Below are 23,950 nucleotides of genomic sequence, written 5' to 3' on the forward strand. Positions count from 1 at the left end.
GTGCTTATCGTGGACGCTCTATCGGTTCGTTTCCCATTTATGGTTCTCTCGTGCATTGTGGAATTGGTAAAAGGAGAAACTTCACGAGCCATTGCTGCCTTTAAAGCGTGCTAGCCATTAGCGATGTTCTCGTGTCAATTTCGCCAGCTGTCATGCCAGTTTGGCAGCAGTGAGTTTGGCAGCATAAACAAGTTCTATTGGGCATGATGTGTATCTAATCCTTAGTTCTTTACTTCAATCACGAAAGTATTGCTCTGCGGCATAGTGTGCCATTACGCACTACCATCCTTTTTTCAGCTCTTTTTCATGTTTATGATTATCATGAGCGTCACTATAATGTGCGTGTTTATGACCGTATCTCGTAGTGGATGAAACACAGATGACCATATATTTCGCAAAGGAGTAAGTGCCGGATGTTTCTTTGAGTGCGGAATGCATCTTTTAAGAGACGCCGTCTGAGCTCCGGGTGGAGGGCAGGGAGGCGGTGGGGGCGCGTTCCACTCCGGATGACCCGTGCAGCCGCGCGCGTCCGCCCGAGCCGCTGTAGCTCGAAAGCCATCTGCGACGGGGACAGAGTCCGCTGTATTTTCGCGGCTTAGTTCGCGTTGAAGCGAGAGGCAACACGAAGGTCAATTCGCTCGCTGCTGCTGCCGCGCTTCGTCACTCCAGCATTCTGACAGGGAGTTTCCGCGGTCATCGAGTGAGATGTGTTCACGTTTTTTAACATGCTAACAATTAACAATCTAAAATGTTTAAGTTAGTAAGTATGCACACGTTTACAAGATTACATGGCCGATAAAGCTACTATTCTTACTTCGTACAGTTGTCCACTAATTTGCTATCACAATGGATGCTCGCCTTCTTGGCGATTTTTGATTTATTTATTTATTTATTTATTTATTTATTTATTTATTTATTTATTTATACTGCATTCCTGTTTGGCTATATACGGAGTGGTATATCTAGTGAGCGTTCCATGGTCTAATCTTGCAAGCGTGCTCACTTGATATCCGCAGGGGGCCCGCCCTGTTCAAAAGTGGCGGGCGCAAACTGCCATTCCTGTCGTGCTGCCCGAGCCTGTTTCACGCCATTTCAGCACCCTACGGGTCAAATGCGAGCGTGCATAGCCGTGGAACCATCATATTTCTGCAACTAATTGCACGATTGTTGCCCTTACAAATACTGATGAGCGTAGGATTGAGTTTGATGCAATATTCTTACTATGACTGAGTGAACTGTTAGTGTGCGCACGTATTGCGTACTTCTTCTCGTCTTTCGTCCGGGTTGCGCTGCCCACCCATAGCAACTTGTTCAATCACCAACTCGCGCAGCTTGCCGTGTAAACTGAGTGAGCTCTCTCGAACGCGATCTCCCCGTCTCTCGGATCGGCACACGTGCTGCTGAGCTATGCCTCTCTGCCGAGCGAGAGGCTAGCTCTGATTGTATCAGGGAATATGGCTGCATTTTCCACTACAATCAATATAGTGCGCCAATGGTGTCATGTGTGCTCGCGACCCGTCCATGGTCAAGTAATGGCTTTCTTTGATCTACAAAGTAAGGCGCGGGTGTATGGCACTCTTGCAAAGACGAAGGCGATCATCGCATTAGCGCTCACTGCTTCTTGTACACACGCTGTAGACAGAAGGTAAAAAAAAAGCTTACCCGAAATTGCTTAGGCCAAGAGGGAACTCCGGAGCGCATTCTTTTTTCTATTTACCATAATTGGATATTCTTGAGGCCAGAAGAGTCGAGCACGAGTATACGAAGTCAGCCAGTGCATTATGTCGAACCGCCTGGACAATCTAGGCTCCTACGCGACATAGGTGGTTGGCGATGTTTGAGCTCCGCAAGCTTTACTATTAATATTATTGTACCGGCGAAGCGAGTGGAAGCGCACGAGTTTACTTAGCTACGTTTTGAGGCGATGATATTGATTAGCGGCTGTAGCTGATTGGGGTTCGTTTAAAACGCGGAGGGTTTTTTTATTTCTTGTGGTCGGCACGAAAACCAGTGCACGGGCGGCTAAAGTGAACATATCACACGTCGGAACGCTTGAACCGCTGAAGGTGTGGCGCGTCACATTCACGCTACCGCTCATTATTTTGTAAGGACTTTCACTCCACACCGTCCTCATGTTCACGGCAGAAACTCTGACTGCTACGTACAGCAACCACAAGGACCGTAACCCCTAGTTAGAGTGCTATGTTTCATGTATAGTTAATAGGAATATTTATTCGTTTACAAACGGACTAAAAGTTCACCGTCACACCTAACGCCGCCGTATTTGTTGCTGGAAGTCATTCTACGTTAACCACGAGCTCAAATTTTTCAACATGGTGGTGGACAGTGTGAGAATTCTGTTCTAATGCAAGCATTATTCTTTGTCGCACTTAATCAGCGGTCCGAATTGCGCTCCGCCAGCGTTATCACCGCAATCGGTTGTACATGAAGAGCGAATCGGCTAAAACTGAGCGCCCTATAACGTGAGGATGTACAACATTTCCTTTTCTCGCCATCCAAAGTTTCACGTTTGCACTGTATGAAAGCAAGTTAGTCTCGCCTGCACAACAAATAATGCTGGCCTGCCTCCTTATGCTTATATTATCGGTTCAGGGCAGTAAAAATGCCTACATTTCTTTTTACCTTGGTGGCTTACCACCGTGCAGTAGGACGATCGTTCGTTGACTCTGTCACCGACAGCAGGAAATATCGGTCCCCCTTTTTAGCGCAATATATTTGCCCTAAAGTTGCCTCTAGTGGTGAAATATAACAACCACTTTAAAGTTTTCTGTGTTGGCTGTTTTTGGACATGATTACCATACTCTTTTTCATTTATTTCGATCTTCATCATCACTGCTGGCGTGTTTCTCAATTTGTCATTAAAGCGAAGCTTTCTTTGCCTCTTCGATTTTTCCACTACTGCTGTTGCTTCTGTCGCTGTCTTGCTCGCCGCATTGGGGGAGCAGAGGTTAACTGGGGGGCAGCACGAAGCTTGTACGTACACGGCAGGTTCGCTGCAGAGGGGAAATACCATGCGAGAAACTCCTTTGGGCCTTTCCATCGCGTCCTGTAATGAACTCTAGAGCTTCCTCAGCGTCACTAGAATACTCCCTAGACTGCTGTAATGGTCCGTGAGCACTGCGCCGGTTAAACGCCGCTCACGGACGCAGGGCTCCACAAGGACTCTCGACACACGTTCAACGAGATTAGAAAGTCCTATCAAGTCCTCCCGCCCCACGCCAAAACTCTCCAGGCATTAGTTTGCCACCCTTCGCATGCCGCAGACCGGGTCCTATCGCAGCCTATAGCGAGGCTCAGCTGATACGCGGACCCGTACGAGCCCGATTGTGCGGATTGCGGAGATCCCTTCTGCACTTTAGAACACGTGCTCTGGCGGTGTCCCTCGTTACGGGACCACAATCATCTCACGACGGAAGGAGAGTGGGAGGTGGCGCTCAAGAGCTGCACCCTGGCCGCTCAGCTACGGGCCGTCCAGAGGGCCAGGTAGGCAGTGAACTTTAATCATGTCCTGAGGAGCTCCTCAGGACATGATTAAAGTTCACTGCCTACCTGACACTCTGGACGGCCCGTAGCTGAGCGGCCAGGGTGCAGCTCTCCTCAGGACATGATTAAAGTTCACTGCCTACCTGCACCTATAAAAGCACTTCACAAGCTGCAGCACTTACCTTCGTACTAACGCGCCACGGTACAGAATGGCAGATAGGAGGCAGGGTGAGAAGGATGTAGAACGCGTATAATCGATGCAGTCACGGGACTAGTGAATGAGAGTATTGCCACTTCTTGCTCCTGGCAGCTCGTACACATGGCAGGAGCGCGGGTTAGTCAGAGTGCGATGTAAAAACGCAAGGAAGCGCTACTACTAGACACGGCAGCAGTGGCGGAGAGGCTGAATAAATTTAAATTCAACGTGCGATACACTTACGTTTCTGCTATTTCTGAAAAAAAAACAAAGTGCAAATTTGTCAAGTGGACAACTGACAGAGAGCGCGCAACCGCAAAGCCGTATTAAAGCGTCGTTTTCTCTAGGCGACACTACGGAAGCAGCCGCAGGTCAAATAAACACTTCCGTGCTCGCTGCGGTAGCTTTGCGGCTATAGCGATGCTCGAGGTCGCGGGTGCGATCCCGACCGCGATAGCCGCGTTTCGACGGGGACGAAATCCAAAAAGGCTCGTGTCTTAGATTTAGGTGCATGTTAAATGAACCCGAGGTGGTGGATATCAACCTGTAGTCCTCCGTTAAGGTGTGCCCGACTGTGGTTTTGGCATGTGAAACACCATAACTAAAGTATGATACCTCTGCCCATATGGGATGTGCCATGTGAGGCAATGACAATGTTCAACCTTCTCAGAGGTTAGAAAGTATGGCGCATCACAACGCCTCAAGCAAACACCTCCCCTTGTGTGTGTTCTGTGTACTGTGCAGACAAACAGCAGTGCTTCACGCAAGGTAACGTTTAACACCAACTCACCGCTCTCGTTTTGCACTAAAATACCGAAGCACTTAAACATTAGCTGTAAATATCCCCGTGAATTATCGTCAGTCAACGCAAAAATAACAGAAATAGTCGCTTACATCGATTCACGCACTGCATAGAGTACGTATAACTTGTCTTCATTTCCCACTATTCTTTTTTTATTCCTTGCGTTTTTGAGGCCGCTCAAACGATTAATGGAGGTATTTATTAGCGAATGTTTTCCATATTCATGCTTTAAATTATCGCGAAGACATTTTGAGGACGTGCTCTAATAATTGTATTTGCAATTACTATAGTGAACAGTCACGTATTGCTGATTTATTAACCTCCTGTGGACATTAGGGTATTCTGTATAGTAGAAGATTATAGTTTCTGAGACTTTTAAAGATGCATGTGTTTTCTGAGAACTCCTGAAGTTAACAAGGTAATGCCTGAAAGGTGATGCTGGTATAAATGGTGCAGTTGTCCTACGCATACTGGACAATATACATCCCGCTTATTACTCTCATGGAAAATGCTTGTCCGGTTTTAGATACGGCTTTTTTTTGAAGAAAACTTAATAAAGAAGACATTCGTACGTGTCTGTGCTTTTGTGGCGTGTACCCGTGGTTCAATGACGTTGATTCCAGAGCATCATATTGTACGTATGGAAACCCATAAGTGCTGTTAATATAAGGCTGTGTTGTGCGCTTCTTCCTTTTTCTTTGCGGGGAGGGGTAGAGGGAGAATTTGCGTGCGCATCTCATTGAAGTGTCTTAATGACTTACCACAGTGGAGCATAGCCCTTCGTTTTCTATAATATGGTAAGGAATGAAGAATGTTTAATTGTTCAGTCCTATGTGAAAAGCTAACATAGGGGAAGTCGTAGTGGAAAGCTTCGGAATGATTGTGTCCACCTGTGGTTTTTAAACAAGCAGATGCGTATACGCTGAGAATGCGCGTGCCTGGCTTCAGGCTTTAATAATGGGTATCTGCTAGTTTATGCTGTGCAGAGGAACACCATGACCACTGGTTCACTGCTGAAGCAAGGGAAAAATTGAGCAGTGCTACCTGACTTTGAGAAATCGCTGGGTAGTTGTCATCGTAACATGCGGTCTTTTTAACCTTCGCTTCCGAATCAAGAAATTAATTTTAACTATTGGTCATATCATTTCACATGTGACATTGTCACCGTGTGCAGAAACTGCTCGTGGTCTGGAGAGCTTGAAATATGTTCTCGTTTTCGTATTTCTAACCAATTGCTCTATGCAGCGTGCCAATGTTGGACTGAAAACGTAGCAGGTTTACCACTCTTGCAGGTACAACAACCAGTGGATGGTTGTCGACTACAAGTTGTTCAAGCCTGGAACTGCTATCGTGAACGACACGCTGTGGATCCTCGAACAAATGCCGTAAGCACACGTCCTTCTCATCTCTCGTGCAACTTGATATAGCCCTTTTCTTTTTCATTGCAGTGGGATAATGCGTCAAAAGGACGTCAGTGACATTCTTCGAAAAAAGTCGTATTGGCCCAGCTACAATGTCGCGTGAGTACTCGGTTCGTTTTGTACCATGTGCAGGCATTATTTTCAAGTGAAATGGCACTTACTTTCACATGTTTTTCGCGTTCTAGTCTCGTACTTTGCGAAAAAATATTGCGCCAATAAATATGATTGTTTATGGGGGACGAAGTTGTATTTCGCCCTTGCCAGCCTTTCACCATATCATTGCTAAGAATCTGTGTGCGGGTGCTACGTTTTCATCAACACAAAACTGCACCGTGCTTTCTTTAGCCACAAAGGCTAACGGGCCCAACCACGCCGGGCCTGAATATTCTCGGTACCGCTCAAGTTTGGCCAATATTGGCGTTGGGCAGGGCTCATGTGGGCTGTTCATGGCACTTTAGGACTCGGGCTGGACCCGTGCCTGAAAGACGACTATCGCGGTACTCTAATTTCCGCTCTCTTCTCTGTTATCTTAATTGCGCGGGGCAAATGTCTATCCGGAGACTTCGGGCTGTCCGCCCATACAACACCGTCACTTGTGCCTGAAACTGAGCTCCTGTAGGCTCCGCGAATTAACAGTTGAAAGTGATCAGCCCCGCATCCCACGTCTTCGCCAGATGTTTATCATACGCTGTGTCTGTGCACTGGGCTAAATTCTGCATAAGAGAGAATGCTTAAGTATGCGGCAATACGGAGGTCTCAGAATGAGAACTATGTGCGCTTGCTCGGGGATGATCAGTTCCACGAGTGACGTGCGCAGCTTCAAATGAGAAGCGCAGTGAAGGCGAAAGACGCACAGAAAAAAAACAACAAACCGTTTGCCCCATTTGTCTGTCTTTCCTATCCAGCACGCGCTTAATATTTAATAAATACTGTTACGAACTTGCTCAAAGGTTGGGCGCCTAAGCCACTTGCTTGCCTCTTGCATGCAGCCGCTCTACTCGTACCTAGTTAACTACTATACTGTGTCGTGTGACAATCCGTTAACAAACTACTAGCCAGTTTGGGAAGGCTTGTACTAGAGGCCGGTAGTCAGCATTGTACGATTTCCTGCTGTCCAACGCAACGCCCAACGAATTGTCGAAGCCTTTTCTTCCTGTCTGAGAAACATATTTTACCGTAATACTAACTGAAATTATATTTATTGTCGTTTCATACTTAAAGAATGATAGGAGAAAAAGCTGCACTGAAGAAGCCTGACTAGCCCTTACCGTAACTTAACAAGTGCTAGGTAATTATACAAAACAAAGGAAATATGTATACAGGAATAACGTTGCAGTCAGCGAAAACAGCAGCAGTATCACGCGACCGAATACACGAAAATAACTACAAAGAGTAAGCTGAAATGTAGGTAATACTACAGTAAAAAATAAATAAATAGCAATAATGGTGCATAAATTCCAATAACCAATGTTATATTGTGATACATTTTACTTTGCAATAAAAATGACGGACACTTGTTTGAAAGTTGGCCCATTCACAAGGACACAGTGATCGAGCATTAGTAATCGGCTCGCATATAAATAAACGCCAATTGTAACTACTTACGACCAGTGTCTTCTGCCGTGCTGGACTTCGCTTCCCGTCTCTTGGTACCCATTTTGTAACCATAATGGTCCAACGGTTATCTAACCTGCACATTACGTGACCTGCCCGGCTATATTTTTTTATCTTAATGTCAATTAGAATATCAGCTCTATCCATTTGCTCTCTGATCCAAATTGCTCTTCTTGTGTCTCATAACGTTATGCCTAATATTCTTCGTTCCATCGCTCTTTCTTTGCATCTTCAGGCATCTTCATCTTTACAGGCATCTTCCTTTGCGCGGTCCTTAACTTGTTCTCAAATTTCTTTGTCATTCTCCAAGTCTCTGCCACATATGTCAGCATCGGTAAAGTTCGCTGATTGTGCACATTCCTTTTCAGTGATAATGGTAAGCTTCCAGTCAGGAGCTGACAATGTCTGCCGTATGCGAGCCAACCCACTTTTATTCTTCTGTAAATTTTCTTCTCATTATCAAGGTTCCGTGTGATTAATGGACCTAGGTATACGTACTCCTTATAGACTCTATAAGCTGACTGGCGATCCCGAGCTATTGTTCCCTTGTTCGGCTATTCATCATTATCTTTGTCTTCTGCATATTAATCTTCAACCCCACTCTTGCACTCTCTTTGTTTAGGTCGTCAATCATTTGTTGTAACTCGTCTGCATTGTTGCGGAATAGAACAATGTCATCGGCAAACGTAAGGTTGCTGACATATTCGCCGTGGATCTTTACTCCTAAGCCTTCCCACTTTAATAGCTTGAATACTTCTTCCAAGCACGCAGTGAATAGCATTGGAGAGATTGTGTCTCCTTCTCTTACCGCTTTCTTCAGAGGCATCTTCCTACTTTTCTTGTGCAGAATTAAGGTAGCTGTGTAATCTCTGTAGATATTTTCCAAGATGTTTACGTAGGTGGTTTGTATTCCTTGATTACGCAATGCCTCTATGACTGCTGGTATCTCCACTGAATCAAATGTCTGTTCGTAATCTAGGAAAGCCATATAGAGAGGCTGATTGCATTCGCAGATTTCTTGATTACCTGATCTATGGCACGCATGTGATCCATTGTAGAGTAAGTTAGGAAATTTGGGGGCGCTAGTTGGAATCGGTTGGCGCAGGACAGCGGTAATTGGGGATCACAGGGAGAGGCTTTCATGCTGCAGTGGACATAAAATTTGCTGCTGCTGCTGATGATGATAACCATTGTAATTTTGATTTGTTTTGTTTTTTGCAGCTACTTCGAGGACATATTCGTGATAAGCGGTCAAACAGAGCTTGTGGAAGAGTATGGAGATTACTACAGCTACGACAAGGCACCGAGGGCAAACATATTCAGGCGATACCACACGAACGTCACTGACGTGGAATCCATGACGGCTCTGATGAGGTAATGTAACATGTTCTAGCCACTTTCTCTTACCAATGGCAAGGACGAGACGATACATAAGTCAACAGTATTGTCGTCAATACAGGTGACCTACATAGCGAAATTAAAACACAGCGTTCCAACATTGAGAACATTGAGCATCTTACAGTGAATTTTGACAGGTTGACCTGCCCCCCGTTTTCTTGCTAGGTGTCAGAAAAATAAAATTTCACTGGCTGATCAAAAAGCAAGTTTGTGTTTTGCTCTGGTAGATTCGGATCAACTCGCACCGCGACGGAGCGCTCACCGTTGATCCGCCTAGGAGAGACGGATTTCAGCTGAAGCCCAATGACGCGTCCCCGTCACTTCCGGTTTAGCCGGATGACTCGGCGGTTTTCTGCTGAAGGCCGAAGTGAAAACGCGATATGGCGGAGGGATGCGGGCCCAACTTTCACTGCGCTCCCTGCCAAAGCGTATTTATTTTTCTCTGGGCCATCTGAATTGGGTCACCCTGTTGCTTTTTCGCAGATTCTGCACACCACTCTAGATTGGCCAGTGGAATTGACCATTATATTTCGTGTGCTTTCAGGAAGATGCAGTGGAAGTGAAAAACCCAGAAGCGGTTTAGATGAGGGCGTGATAGTGATTGCCTTCTTCAGTAACGCATCATCCGTAGCGATGAACGTACGGGTTATGCGATAATCACTCATAAAGTGAATAAATAAATTTGACCAAATACTTTTTATTTCGTGACGTTAGACGCATGTTGTAAATCCGGATTCTCGGACAGCTATGGGAACATATCTATGTGCATGAATTGAATGCACACGACCGCTTTGCGTTTAACTCCGTCGCGGCCTCGGGTGACGCCAACGCTCTTCGTTGACGTCTCTGATAGGAGCTTCTAAGCACGTGCCCGGGGCATGGAGATGTCGAAAGGGGGCAGCGCGTTGCTGCGCTTTTGGTCCCTGCCATTGCGCCATAACGTTCTGGCCGGCATGTTTGCCCAGGATTTCCTCTGGTCCCCAAAGTAGTGAAAGGAAATTAAATAAAAACGGGGAAACCCGTACCTATTGGTAAGCAATAACGGGTTTAGAGCCGATGAAAACGAAAAAAAGGAGCGGTTGCAAAAATCCCCAAAGTGCACCATTTATGATAAAAGCCATTGGGAAAAGAAAACGTGGGCACGGTAAATCCTCATGTCCTAAGGGTCAATCAGCGAGGGCACAAGGCCCTCGTGGAGAGCGTTTATTGAGAAGGAAGCAGGAAACTAGTGTGAATGATGTAGAGCGATTGTCAGGTAGGAAGTGGCCGTAAAGAAGATGTCGACGGCAGGCTTGATTCAGCATCAGGAACTCCTCACCCACGATTCTGGCAACAGAACTTGCAGGCGAGGGAAAACAAGTGAGAATAGAACAAAAAACATGACAGAAAATAAGTAAAGAAAACGGAACGAGAGAGAAAGAGAGAAAAAAAGGAAAAACAGTATTCCATCTGTGGAATGTGGCTATATGGAAACGTGCTCCAGCAGTGGTCAGGGGTTTGCTGCTGTGGGCCAGGCATGTTGGGCGCGCCCGCTACTGGGGCTCAGACGTGGGGCACACGCGGACGCCAGCAACATGGCCCCACGCTCCGCACGGCGTCGCCTTAGCATACACGGCAAACAGGAGTCAACGCTGGCCACGAATGACCCAGCCGGTCATTCGTGGCAGCTTAATGATTTACGAGTGTTCACTTACATTTTTTTAGGGCTGCTGCCTTCTTTGTGAACATGTGGTTATTGCCAAGTTCTTTTCGAACTAGTCGTGGTGCATTTTTGGCTACTTCATTCAGCCTACACATTTGATGCCGTATTGCACAACGTTTTGCGCCAGCCAACCACGGGCCACCGCTGTTTACTGGAGCATTTGCGATAAATATTTTTGATCATTGTTGTTTCAGTCATGAGTTGAGCGGTTTGATAGCTGGTCTAGTCAAACGGGTGAAGTGGCAGACAGTTTTGCCACTGATTCAAGTGAGATGATGAACAGAAAAAAAATGGCTGTGGCATAGCTAAGGTTAAGCCCAGGATGCGAAGCATACTAGCCTTTATTTTAACGCGAGAGCGTTAAGGAGCTCGTGTCGCAGAAAAGCCGGTGTCGTCGGCGTCGGCTCAGGCGTGCGGCGCGTGCTCAGGCGCACATTTCGTTGTCGCGCCGATCGCTGCGTTGCTCGACGCTCACCGCGTCCGATGCGGGGCGCGTAGTCACTGCGCCGTAGCAAAGCCACCTAGAAACAGTCTCTGTAGCACGCCGCAACCTTCGCTTCTCATTCCAACGAGCACCTCTGTCTCCAGGAGGCATCTCACCTCGTGAGTGTCTAGCAGAGGCAAGCGCAGCTGCTTATATACCGTCGCGACGCCGCGAGCGACGGCGCGAGCTGGCGCCCCGTTTCTCCTCTGTCGTGACGTCACGGTGTCACGTGGTATTGAAGGCGACACCGCCGCGCCTGAGGAGCTGGGTTGAGCTCTAGTAATATGCTTCGCATAAAAACATAATTGTTTTCTCTGGGTTCTTGCACTTTCACGCGTAAACATAGATAGTATTGTCGCGAATAGGTATACGCATTTCCACCATAACTCACCAACGTTTATGTCACATCGCTACGCCCATCGTTTAGTCTAGCGTTGCCATGCATATTTGAACTAGGTGCTTGTTACGGAACAATCTGCGCAGCTCAACAACTCAGTCCCTGAAAACACCCAAGAAAGCATTTTAGCGTCCTTTTCGCTTTATAAAAGGGTGCTATGTTTGCGCAATAACACCTTCCCGCTTAAAGGGCAAGATTATTTGTTTATTGCGAGTAATAAAGTATTCTTGACGATTTTCGCGAGGAGTAAACGGGATGGTTGTTGCGGGAGGACCCAAATACATTATGAAACAATCCCTAGCAGCTATCGCTGCCGAACTGCAGAGTTAAATATTTTGATGCTCACCAGGTAGCCAGAATTAAGACACGGTTTAAAAATGAGGTTTCCTTTATTGCAGATTTGGTTTGAGTAGTCAAGAAGAATAAAATGTCCTATAGCCACAAAAATAGGTGCCGTAGCCATGGTACACGATGGTACAAAGCAGCAATTTTAAGGGCGTACAATATCTTATAATGCACCTCGAAGGGTGGCCACTTCACTATGGGTTACTATATATGGTGAGGTGGAGTATGTCGAGAAGCAGTCCTGGGATGTTGTGTCAGAAATAGTACCGCAAGAACCGTTTGGGTTTTATGCCAGGGTGTCGAACCAAACCTTAATCCGAACCGAAAGGTGTACTTGAACCGCAATCGTAGCCGGAAGTGAACCCGAACCGATATTCTTAGAACATGCCTACACCCGAACTGAACCTGAACCGCAAAAATAATGTAGGTTACCGGTTCGGCACGACACGGTTCAAGCATATAGGGGCGCCATAACGTAAAGATATTTCAAACATTTCCAATTGTGCAATCAGCTCTCCAGGATTGGTAAAAAATTGTCGGGCCACCCGCAATTCGCGTTCGCCTGCCTGTCACGCGACGCCACGAAAACCGCGATAGCTCCCCGTATGATATTATGTGTACACTCTGATTATGTATTAATAGACCGAACAAGAAAATAATTATTTCTGACTAGGAGCCTTTTCGCCATTAGCCTTTAGCTATTAGTCAAAAGGTTTCGGGCTGCGCCCGCTTCGCCTTTCACGCGACGCCACAAAACCGCGAAAACTCACCACGCCAAAGTGGCGTGTACGCGTTAAGAATGCATTAATGTGCCGAACGAAACTGAATTTTCTCATGAATAGCCAGAGCCTGCCCCCTTCCGAAAAGAATAAAAGATGACTGCCCCCTGAAAGCTCAGCCACAAACTATTGGCACCTGCAGGAGGGCATGAATTTATTTGCGTATAATATATATATATATATTTTTTGCATGGCAGTATAACGTTATCGAGCCCTTTGGGCACGTATGCGACATCGCTACGCCAACTTTTCATTGTGGAGGATCCGTTTCAGCGGCATTCTTAGCCTTCCGCTGCACGCCACTGTGATTTTCGACCAGCCACCGCATGCTAACGGGAAGCCGACCACTTGCAGACGCCGGCACCAACCTCCTGATCCGGTTGTCTAGATTCGCTGCGTTGCCTCGCCCTATCAACACTTAGCGTGCCCATCGCGTCTTTTCAGCCAATTAGATAAGAAAAACCGCCCAATGTAGGTAATCTTATTCATTTTGAAAGTAAACAAAAGTGACGTCTCATGATTGCGGAGAGCGTTTAATTGGGCTCTTCAGAGAAAGCTGAGGGTCACCGCCCGATGGTTACATCGGCCGTTACGGAAATTTGACGTCAGGAGATTGGAATAAAAAAGATTGGTATAGTTTTAACGCTACAGGGCCCGGGATGCAAATGGATGCTAATAATAGGCGATTCTTCGAAGGAATGATTCTTCATTGGCTGCACCCGTCCAGAACGTCATTACGGGTCACGAGTTGCGTTATGAGCGAGGAAGGGGTAGGCGATAACTATGTACTGTATGGTATGTCCTGTATCTGCGGCAGGTACACGGCTGCTTCGGCAGAGACGATTGCACTTCGGGACTGGGCCACGCCAGCTGCGTACTGAAGGGGAATGCAGAACCACTGTTTGTGCTGAAGCTCCCACTTCAACCGTTATGCCAACTCGCTGCTATTACTAGATGAATTCTCAACTGCGCAGGCGAGGGCGCACGAAGAGCAAGAAATGTGGTGAGGTCAAGGATGGAAATTGGCAAAACCAACCAGTTCATCTGCTCGGCATCCTGTAATAATAACAGTGTGGTCGCTAATAGATGTCGTCATACATCTTCTCAGTGCGCGGTGAAGACAGCTGCACAGGACACAGTAGTGTCATGGTTCAGCGCACGATTGGCGTCTTTAAGCAGAGTCGAACCCGCTCTTCGATTTCCAAGCGTGAATTCCGGGTAACAATATATGAGTGATTCGGACCATTTCGTCCGCATTCAGTCTGTGCAAGGCTCTGCGCCACATGTAACTGCGCAAAGAGGATCGCCGCGGCGTCTAGCACAAACTGTTCTCGTTCATCATTGCGAAGTGTCCTTATTTGCTTTCATTTACAACATAACTGTAAACTAAGGAGCAATTCACTTGCTGGCTTCTTTCTTTGCTGCATACTAGAAGTTTGGAGTTGCACTTTTTGTAATGCAATGTGATTACGCCCAGCGTCACGTGCCGCACTTTGTACTCGCCACCAGTCCAGTATTAATGACTCGAAACAGCCCAAAAACAATTGGCTACGTCAGTTATTGTCAAGGCGTGAAAGCTAAGCTCACACCATGTCGACACAGGCGTTCTCACTAATTAGGTCTTTAAATGAACATAAAAATGTATCCGTATCCGTTCAATCTATTCGTAAAGTGCACGCTGCAGAGAAAGACGTCATTACAAATTCTGTCAAGGGGTGCTCGGGCCACTTTCCGATAGCTCATGTTCAAAAACACCATTGCTGAAATCGTGGCTATGGAAGCAACACGAAGGGTTTATCCAAGCAGCGCGCATCACGCTTCGAACGAGTGTAAAAAAATAAAAAAAATAAAGAGAAATAACACAGCACTGAACCATAGCATAGCTGATATGTTCGGCTCCTGAAGCGCCGGGGCTTCCCTGTATCCTCTCATATTGCCGCGAGCACAAAGAATTGGAAATGGAGAGAGGGCTAATGCGCACTTTTGTTTCCGTGCTTGATCGGCAAACGATGCGTTGAAAGTGCCTTTTCTCCTATGCTGTGGTGGTGGTGCTTGCGGCAATGAACATGTATTTCGTCATGCAAGGCATGCGCTGGAGGGCCGTGTCGCAAAAAAATAAAAGAAAACGAATATCATGCACATTCAATGCAATGTTGTAACCTTAATGAGGTGAATGTCGCTTGAGCTAGTGACATAGAAGCAGTTGCGGATAGCGTAGCCGTTAGCTGTCTGCCTCACAAAGGAAGGATATCGATGACGGGTGTATGCACAATTAAAAAAGTACGATGTATGGCCTGACGCACCGTCAATTGTGCACCGTCAGAGCATACGGTCTTTAGCGTCTGCTTCGCATCTCTACGTACACAAAATTATTTATTGATTCATTGAGTCATTCGTGAAGCCATTTCTTTATTCATGTCTATATACTTTGGAACGATCTTTCTAGGGGATCGGCCAAGAATGGGCACATATTTAGCAGTGCATACCAGGTTGTGCGTAATTAGGGAATAGAACGGGCAGCAGCCAGCAGCAGGTATATTTGGACACGTGCTTAGCGGAATAAATTGTTCTTGTATATTCACAATGTATCCTGCGAAAAAATGGTGACGAACGCCCAACCACGAAGAAGAGAAAAAGCTTCGCTTTAAAAACAAGCGCGAACAAACGTTGTACTGAGGCAAAGGTTGAGCTGTTCACGCAGAACTCTCAGCTGCGGGTGTCGTTGTCACAGTATTCAAACTGCACTGCGCACTGTGGCACGACGGAGTTAAGCACAACCACTGTGGGGGCTCAGTTTTTACGAGGTTGAGGTTTATAACGTAGTCGTGGAATCAATTCTCGGCTGTATCAACCACGTGTCTTCTCAGACTAAGATGGTGGTTTCAGAATCCCTGGTGAAAAGTTATCCGGGACCAATTACTGCGGCTTCCTCCAAAGCACCGTTGTTGTTTAATGAATTGAACTCCATTCCGAGCAAGTCACGAAACTAAAGGCGAGAATTAGCACTATTTCTTTTAGCATGAACTCAGCCATGGTGAAGGCTGTCGTCTCGCAATCAAACACTGATACCCGCTTAGCATGCAGTGCTTGTACGTGTGTGTGGCCATGGAGTGTATCACATATCTCGCTGATCACCTGGAGCAGTACGTTATGCCATCACCCAGGCAAATATTTCCAGCTTCTTATTGAAGTGAGCAACTTTCTCTGGAGTGAAAGGCAAGACCTGTCGAGGTCATTCTGTCAGCGTTGTGCAGTCTGAGTTTTTTCCTTAGTGATGTGCGTGTGCTCCTTTGCAAGACGTTCTTGTTTGTTTTTGTTCCTGAAGGTACAATGACTACACCCACGACCCGCTCTCCCAGTGCAACTGCACTCCACCGTACAACCCAGTGTACGCCATATCGTCCCGCTACGACCTGCTGGACCCGAACGGGAAGTACGACGTTCCAAAAATGTACCCACGGCCAGTCGGTGGCATCGACATGAAGGTATGCGATGACCTGCCGAGGACAGTTAAAGGGACTGGCAAGAGGCCAGAATGTGTTGTGAGACGTTGATGGAAATGAAATTACCCTGATTTATAATGATAGAATGCAGCATGCTGTTCGGTATTTAGGTAGGATATATAATCTTAAATTCGCAAAGAAAGTCAGAAATACCAGTAAGTGGCGAGGCCTGACGGTGAAACCTTGATACTTCAAAATGAAGTCAGCAGATCACTGTACGCAAGTAAACTGTCATTAATTCCAGTATTAATTATTGCTTAAAATTGGAGTTCGTCTATTATTAGACACTTGCGCTTTACTTTATGCGTATTACGAAGAAAAGAACATCCACGCTAACGAGTGGCGCTCGCGTCGTCCCACATGTATGGCGGCGCGCATCCTGTTGTACGCAGGCGAGCATGGCACGAGTTTGCAAGTACCCAGAGATTTATGATCTCGCCGTGATACGAGATGCCATCGACGAGTTGTGCCCTAAATGGCTGCGTTCTTTACCTTGGTGTCGCCGCCTCTGTCACACTGTACCGTCGCCGAGCTCTCTCCGCCAACCGTCGGCAGATTGTCGGTGCCAGTACAATATGGCAGAGGCGCCGACATGAAGGAAAAAAAAACGCTGTCGCCGACAGTCGGCAGACCGAAATCGGTGTTGGGTCGGCCTACTGTGAATCAGCATTTACCAATAGGCATTCCCCAGGTGCGCTGCTTGTGGCGAGGACGGTGGTCTATCGTGCAAGTGGGATGCATCGCCTCCGCTGCCGCTTTCGTCCATCGAAGCATGACGTTCGGGTGTCACTTCGTAAGGATCTAAATTCTCAGCATACATGCGAGCTCGAATCCTTTGTTCCAGCTCACTCAGGTCTTAGAGAGACGACATCGGAAATCATAGGCGCACGCTTGGCTACAGCAACACGAGCCATGTATCACGCGCAAAAGCGTTGTTTCGTTTTCGGTGGGCTTGGTTTCGTTTTGACTAGTCGCATTCCAAAGCAGTTGGACAGGAAACTGCAATAACACATAGCTATTATGACAGGAATACCTTAAAACTTTGGAAAACATGAACCGCAGCAACATCACCTTTACAAAAAAACAATACTCACTCACACCAACGGTGCTCACACCTACGGCCGCACTTGTCGCCTGTCTCCCACTAATGCCGACCTATAAATCGCTGTCGCTCACACCAATCACAGTTTCCAGCATGCTTCCAGTGAACGACTTCATCGTCAGTGCAGATCCGAAAATTCTTATTAAAGATGTTCTACAGCGTTTTCCGCGTTACTACTTCATGACTAGACGATCTGGCCGGTAAGCTTTCGATCGTACTAAATAAAGTGGGTACCGTGAAAATTGGTTGTAAGTCCCTTTAAGTTCAGTTCAGCTTCAGCTCATGTTCAGCTCATTTTCTACAATGGGCTCCTCAACCACTGGAGCTCGATAACTTGTTTTAATATAGGACGACAAACGCATCTGTACAAAATAAGTTGGAAATGCATAACGGCAGCCAAGACGGTGCGGATGGTGACCGTGATGATGATGAGTATGATGATAATAATAATTATTCTTACAGAGTTGGCACGTATCTACGAAAGGAGATGAGACAGGCTTTGAATGTACTGATATTTGTAGGAACGAAGAATCGATAACTGGCAAAGTTGAAACATCTGAGAAGAAATGCCTATTTGGTACAGAGTACGAACCAGATGAGACGATTCTATTTAAGCAAATAAAATAAGGTTCGCTGGACAATTTAGGTTGAAAGAAATTCAGAATTTTAATACGAATTGTAAGAAGATGATCACCATGGTTACTGTTTGGTAGCTTGAGTGTAATCACTCAGAGAGTTGAACATATCCTTGTGGCTAACACCTTGTTATCCTGCCATTGGGGAGAGCGAAGACCAGACAACTGAAATTTTTTTTCTAAATTTGCGAGGCGGATCTTGAAGCAACGTTTTTGTTCGTACCACCAATTGTCGACACAATAAAGACTAGTGATCGATAGGTTCCAGGCTCGTGCAAAAGTTGCAAGACTGATGAACCTCTACATCGTCTTTGTAAGGGTTGGCCTAATTTAAATGATTTCTGTCTCGTGGCAGCGATGTGTCAGTCAACAATGGACATCCAGCCGCTAGGGCTTAAAATTTTTTTGCCGTAGCAGGGAAGTTACGCGTGTTCAATGAACGACTAAGTGACCACTACGTTTTCTTTCTGGTATTGCATACCCTCCCCAAGGGCACTATGGCAGTGAAAGCTATAGGATGTTTTAGAGAATGGCAAGAAGGACTCCTCCAATATTCGTCTTTGATTACAATTGGTGCCATGTCAACTGATGGGAACCTTTCCGGAAGTATCAGTTCAGCACGATGAACAAGACCCTCGTTTTTTTCAAAAAACACACAGCGAACTTTCGTCACGTGTCACATTAGCGACCTCGTCCCCCGTAGGTGGAACAGCGAACATGTTTTACCGGACCTGGCGGTGGCGCGCGTGCCACTACGGCGCGCCTCATAAATTGATCGCGGTTTTGGTGCATAAAAAGACTACAATTTAGTTTACTATACATCATGGGTATTACCCTGGCCTCCTGACGGTGCCCATGGAGGCACCGAGAAAGCCACCAGAAAGGAATGACACTGTTCTGCCTTCGTTTTTGGCTTCCTCATGACGCACAGCGCTTCAAATTTCGGCAGTGAAAATATTATCGCGGTTCTCAAACCGATAATTGCGTTTACCTTAAATCAGTAAAAAATTATGAAAGAAGGTTTAGCGGCCGTCTCTAAGGAAGAGGCATTGCTTTAAGGGTGGGTTTGGAGGCTCAATCAAGAAGAAACGATCAATAGAAGCGTAAATACAATTCTAGAAAAAAAAAATCCAAGTCCCGTGGTTTATGTCGCCGTTTAGTATTTTTCATGTTGCAATTTCCAATTCTAAGAGCAGCTGTCCTTCGAATGCGTTCAGACAACCTTCTGTCCAAATCTTCTAAATACGATTGTTATTAAAAAAGTAAGGACCGTTCGGTCCTAAAAATGAATGTATTCGTTAGTAAAAAGTTTGTATCGGCGGGTTTAGTTTAGTACAAGCCTACTTCACTTTTCTACGCAATCACCTTTAACTTCTAAGCACTTTGCGTACCGCTGCACCATTTTCTTCAGCCCCTATGCCTAGAAGTTTGCCACCTGGGAATTGAACCAGTTGACAACGGCGGCCTTGCGTTTCGCGTTCTCTTCAAAGCGTTGTCCCCCAAGCCACTGTTTCAAGTGCACGAAGAGGAAATAGTCACTTGGTGCAAGGCCATGACAGTAGGGTGGGTGATAAAAATGTTCCCAACTAAAACCTTGAATTTTCTCTTTGGCTTGGGCAGCGGTGTGAGGACGCGCCTTGTCATGGAGGAGGACAATTACACATGACAGTTTCCCGTGCCGTCGATTTTCGTTCACATATCTCAGTTTGGTTAGCGTTTCGCAGTATGCGTCCCAAGTTACATGAAATTGATAATCAAAAGAACGCCCTTTTCGTCCCACAAAACGGTAGCATTATTTTCCAACACGAGTAAGGAGATTGCTTGATTTTTTTCCGGTTTTGGTGAAGAGGAGTGGCGCCACTGTATTGATTGTTCTTTTATTCCTAGAGTAGCGTAGGATATTCTAGTCTCGTCGCCTGTAACAAGGCGCAAAAATTACTTATCTCCAGCTTGTCGGTAGCGGTCCAAAAACGCTTGTCCACTTGACATTCTTTGCTGCTTGAGTTGGCCGGTAAGCATTTTTGGTACGCACCCTGCACACACTTTGTGATGTCTGAGTTTTTTAGTTACAATTGTGTAAATTGTAGCGCGTCCAAGACGGGGAAATCTATCCGTCAGACTACTTACTGTCAGTTGTCGATCTAATCGCAATTCCTGGACCACTTGTAAAACAGTTTCATTGGCCTAGGTGCAGGGCCGGCCATTCCGCTCTTCATCGTGCCCATTTGTGCGGCGATTTTTGAAGTCTCGACACCATTGTCTGACCACTCCTTCACTCATCACTGTAGGTTCATAAACTAGGCCTAAATCCCCCTGATTTTGAGAAGTTGGTGATTCTTTTGCATGCAAAAAATGAATTACAGCACGCACTTCACAACAGGCGGGAGCAACGATTTTTGTTGACATTGTCTGCATTCCCCGACAAGCAGACGACTACTGGTCCAAAAAAAATAACTTCATTACCATCGTGAAGAACGAAAACATGGCGCTGCGCAATGAAAACTTTATTCTGATGATTAAATATTTAAATGTAAGCAAACTACCCTTACTTTTTGAATAACCCTTGTAATTGTTGCTAAGAACAGGTGCTAGGCGCGGTCCTATGCGTACTACGTGCTTTTGGCGGTACATGCAGGCCATTGCCGATTCGAATAAAAGTAGAATTCAAGAAATTGATTCACCATTCCAGCCCTGCAAACGTGAATCTCCTGCGAAACATTTGAAAACCACCACTACAACTGCAGAGGGGGTATGCAATATTTTTGGCTTTAGAGTAATGGGAGCAATGCTGTTTTATAGTAATAGTGTTAACGAGAGTAATGGTAATTTTATCAGCACGCCGCCACCCATAGCAGTGCTGAAACAACGTTGAAATCAGTGGATATGCTGCTTATTTTATATGCGAAGAGCTAAGAACGTCTCTCCCAACTTCAGAAGCTGCCGTAGCCACGGCAGCTTAAGCAGCAGTAATCTTTAGCGTGAATCGTATGCGGGGAGCGCTACGTGCTTGCATTACTTGTAGGAGCAGGAGTGCCTCATCATCAATTGCATGGTTTGGGTGCTTGTTTTGAGCTTGTTCTTTACTGAAACGTACGCTGTTCTGTATGCTGTATGCGTGATTTCAAAGAATGTATGCACTCTTCACTTTACTTTGCCGAGTGCCTGCAGCCTCTGCCTTATGGGGGTAGGAGCCGTTGCATCGGGGGCATGAGTCATTCATGACGACAGTTTTCTGTCGACGTTACGACGCGAATAAATCCCGGGATTCCAGCCATATAGACGGCTTCACTGTAAAAGTAAGTGGTTCTAAAAATCCTCATGCAGTACTAAAACGAACAGAACCAAGTTCCTCAATGCACCTCTCAGCAAAATTTAATAGGGCTGTTGCAAGGAATAGTAAAGGTATTCTACGTATGCAGAAGAAGGCCTTGAGGCCCTTGCCTGAGTGATTATTTTTAAAATGAAGCTCATGCTTCGATGTTTTTCGCAAGTACTGAGCAATGCCGGGAAGTATCGAAGATACATGTATCTTAGATACCATGCAGCTTAGATAATTTTTTGGTATCTTGTATTTGTATGCTAATACTTCTGGCAAGACATGTATCAGTATCCGTATTTCCGATACAGAAAAGAATATATTGTGTATCTTACGATACATGATACTACTGTCGCAACATCATTGTGCGAAACTGTAAACGTTGGCTGAATTCCGCTTCTCAAGCAGATACTGCTGCCACTAAGCCGCCTGAATAAAACTAAAGGCAGCGACATTATATTTCCTCCACAGCCTTCCCGCTAGGGCAGGCGATGTTTGCGCGTCCCTAGCTGTTGTTACAGCAGAATCACGTGGTGGCGCTCGCGCCGTCTCGATAATAACAAGCGCCCAAATGTCTGCGCGCACCCGAACTTTTGTTTTCTTGATTTTTTTTGTTTTTAATCACATAGGCCCCATGACATTTGCTCGTAACCACCTTAATGTGCTGCGTACGCCAATGCGTGCGGCTTCTTTTGTGCAACTTCTGTTGCCGCTGTAGTGTCGTTATCGAAGTTCCTCTCGCATGATGTTGAAGTCTGAAGAATGAAAGAATGGGGTTACCTTTATTTTTTTCAGTATTACTTCGCGTTAAGAAGCAAGCTGAAGTTCTGTGTTTTTTGTCAGAAAAGTACCATGGAACTGCTAAGTATGCGGTTAAAAGTCCTGTGTCGCCATCTTTTCTTGGTAGCGAACGCATCCAACGAGAACAAATAAACTGTTTTCAATATATTTATTAAAACTGCAATGAATCTGTGCTTATGCCGTTAAGCAGCCCAGCAAAAGGTCTCGGGCTTCAGTGCTTTTTGGATAAGGCGGAATAATGAGCGCTCTTATACGCCGAGCTCTGGTTGCTTATCGTAGATCCAAAGGCGGCCGAAACTACCCAGAAGGCGTCCACTATATAGTGAACTTCACCATCCTTATGTTAAAGTGGGGCAATAAATCTTATCAATCAGTCCTTAACGTATGTGCATTTTAGCCACAGTGTTCGCTTACTCAAGCCGCATAGATTTATTTTGGGGCACTATACAATACACTAAATACACCATACAATTCTGTACCGCACCGCGATTCGGCACGGCAAGGGGCATGAAAAAAGTAGAGGTAGGTGAGAAAAGGCGATCCACAACACCAGAGAATCTCACTACACATTACACTACAGAATTCAGCATGAACCAACTAGCCTGCAAAAAAAACAAAGTTATATTTGAGCACCCTAACAAAACTGTGGGTGCGGTTCATGCCTGCAGCAGGCTGTCTTGTCGTCCGCTTCCATTCCTCTTTTCGCATGTCCACATTGCTAATAAAAGAAACTGTTCTTCACCTGACCACACTATTTGTTGCATTCATGTCATTGCGACAACCAGCACACCTCCCCCCCCCCCCCCCCCACCACCGTCTGTTTTTCTTATTCTCCATCATTGCAGATCGAGAATATCGACTTCTACAACGGTAATGTCACAAGGTAGCACACAAAAGTTTATTGACCCCTTGCCAGCTCCTACGTTCGCATATTACATGGCGACTCCAGTTAAAAAGAGCGCGAGCGATGCTGGTCAGTAAGGAAGATTTAGAAACGGTTTATCCAAGTGACTTTGCTTGCGCGAACCCCAACTCCGTTGTGTTTCCTTCGCGTTCGTTCGTACTCATTTTGCGTTCTTTTGCAAGCCCGCTAGTTGACGTCCCTGAACTTCAGGTGCGCAAGATCTGGAACTCCCTGTTACTGCTGCGGCTATAGATGCAGTGCCCGTACCGAAACACCCAAGAAAGCGGGCTGGAGATGCGGCGCCGAGACAGCGCAGTATAAGCGCACCGCATGGGCAATGCGAACGGTGTGTGTTAGGCTTACGCGTAGTGGAAGTTTGGCTTACTCTTATGCGGAAGGTGCGTTGGGCAAGTTCTGTCTTTTGGGTCACTTTCGTTGCTTCTTGCAACTATTGCGATCATACGGACACGAGAGGTCATGCTGCCGCGGTTCGTGGTTCACGCACTGCCCGACGGCAGAGTTACCAGCATTGAGCCACTGCGCCGCGCATTGTGCGCCAAACAGTAGCACTGCTACTTTGCAGTTATGCGCACACTGATGCCTACGGCGGTCTGAGCGGGCTGTAAGTTAAGAGCTACGAACGGCCGCATTATTAGGCGGAACGCGTATCTGGTGCACCGTCAATGCGCGTCGCCTCTAATGCCGCTAGTCAATGGTGCACTTTTATACACGCGCACACCCTAGAAGGGCGTAGGCGTGTGCGCGAATGATATCTGAATGAATGATAGCGTTGTGAGAGGCCTCGTGGCTGTTAGGGCGCCGTTACTGCGGCGCTGCAGCAGTTACATCGGGTGCATTGTCGCGCCAGCAAGTCAACCCGTATCGTTAAAACAGTTGCCAACAAGCTCGAACGTACCGTTGACCGGTACGCTGAGGAGTATGAACGCAGTACGAAGCTTCCATGTTCGAGGCATACTACGTTGGTGTACTGCAGCGGTTATCGGGCCCCGCAGGAAAATGCACGCTACTCGGCCCTTAACAGTGTGA

The 23,950-nt window shown here is 46.3% G+C and overlaps 1 protein-coding gene across 1 annotated transcript in view; it reads left to right on the plus strand.

The window, feature by feature from the left end:
• Positions 1-23,950, plus strand: part of LOC135899469 (putative phospholipase B-like 2) — a 68,729-nt gene that overhangs the window by 44,518 nt on the left and 261 nt on the right. The window contains exons 8-11 of the mRNA XM_065428742.1: positions 5,795-5,887; positions 5,951-6,022; positions 8,759-8,911; positions 15,968-16,127. Coding sequence (XP_065284814.1) covers positions 5,795-5,887; positions 5,951-6,022; positions 8,759-8,911; positions 15,968-16,127 — 478 coding nt within the window. The remainder of the gene's footprint in view (positions 1-5,794; positions 5,888-5,950; positions 6,023-8,758; positions 8,912-15,967; positions 16,128-23,950) is intronic.

Source organism: Dermacentor albipictus, chromosome 6, assembly GCF_038994185.2.
Source record: "Dermacentor albipictus isolate Rhodes 1998 colony chromosome 6, USDA_Dalb.pri_finalv2, whole genome shotgun sequence".
Classification (NCBI taxonomy): domain Eukaryota; kingdom Metazoa; phylum Arthropoda; class Arachnida; order Ixodida; family Ixodidae; genus Dermacentor; species Dermacentor albipictus.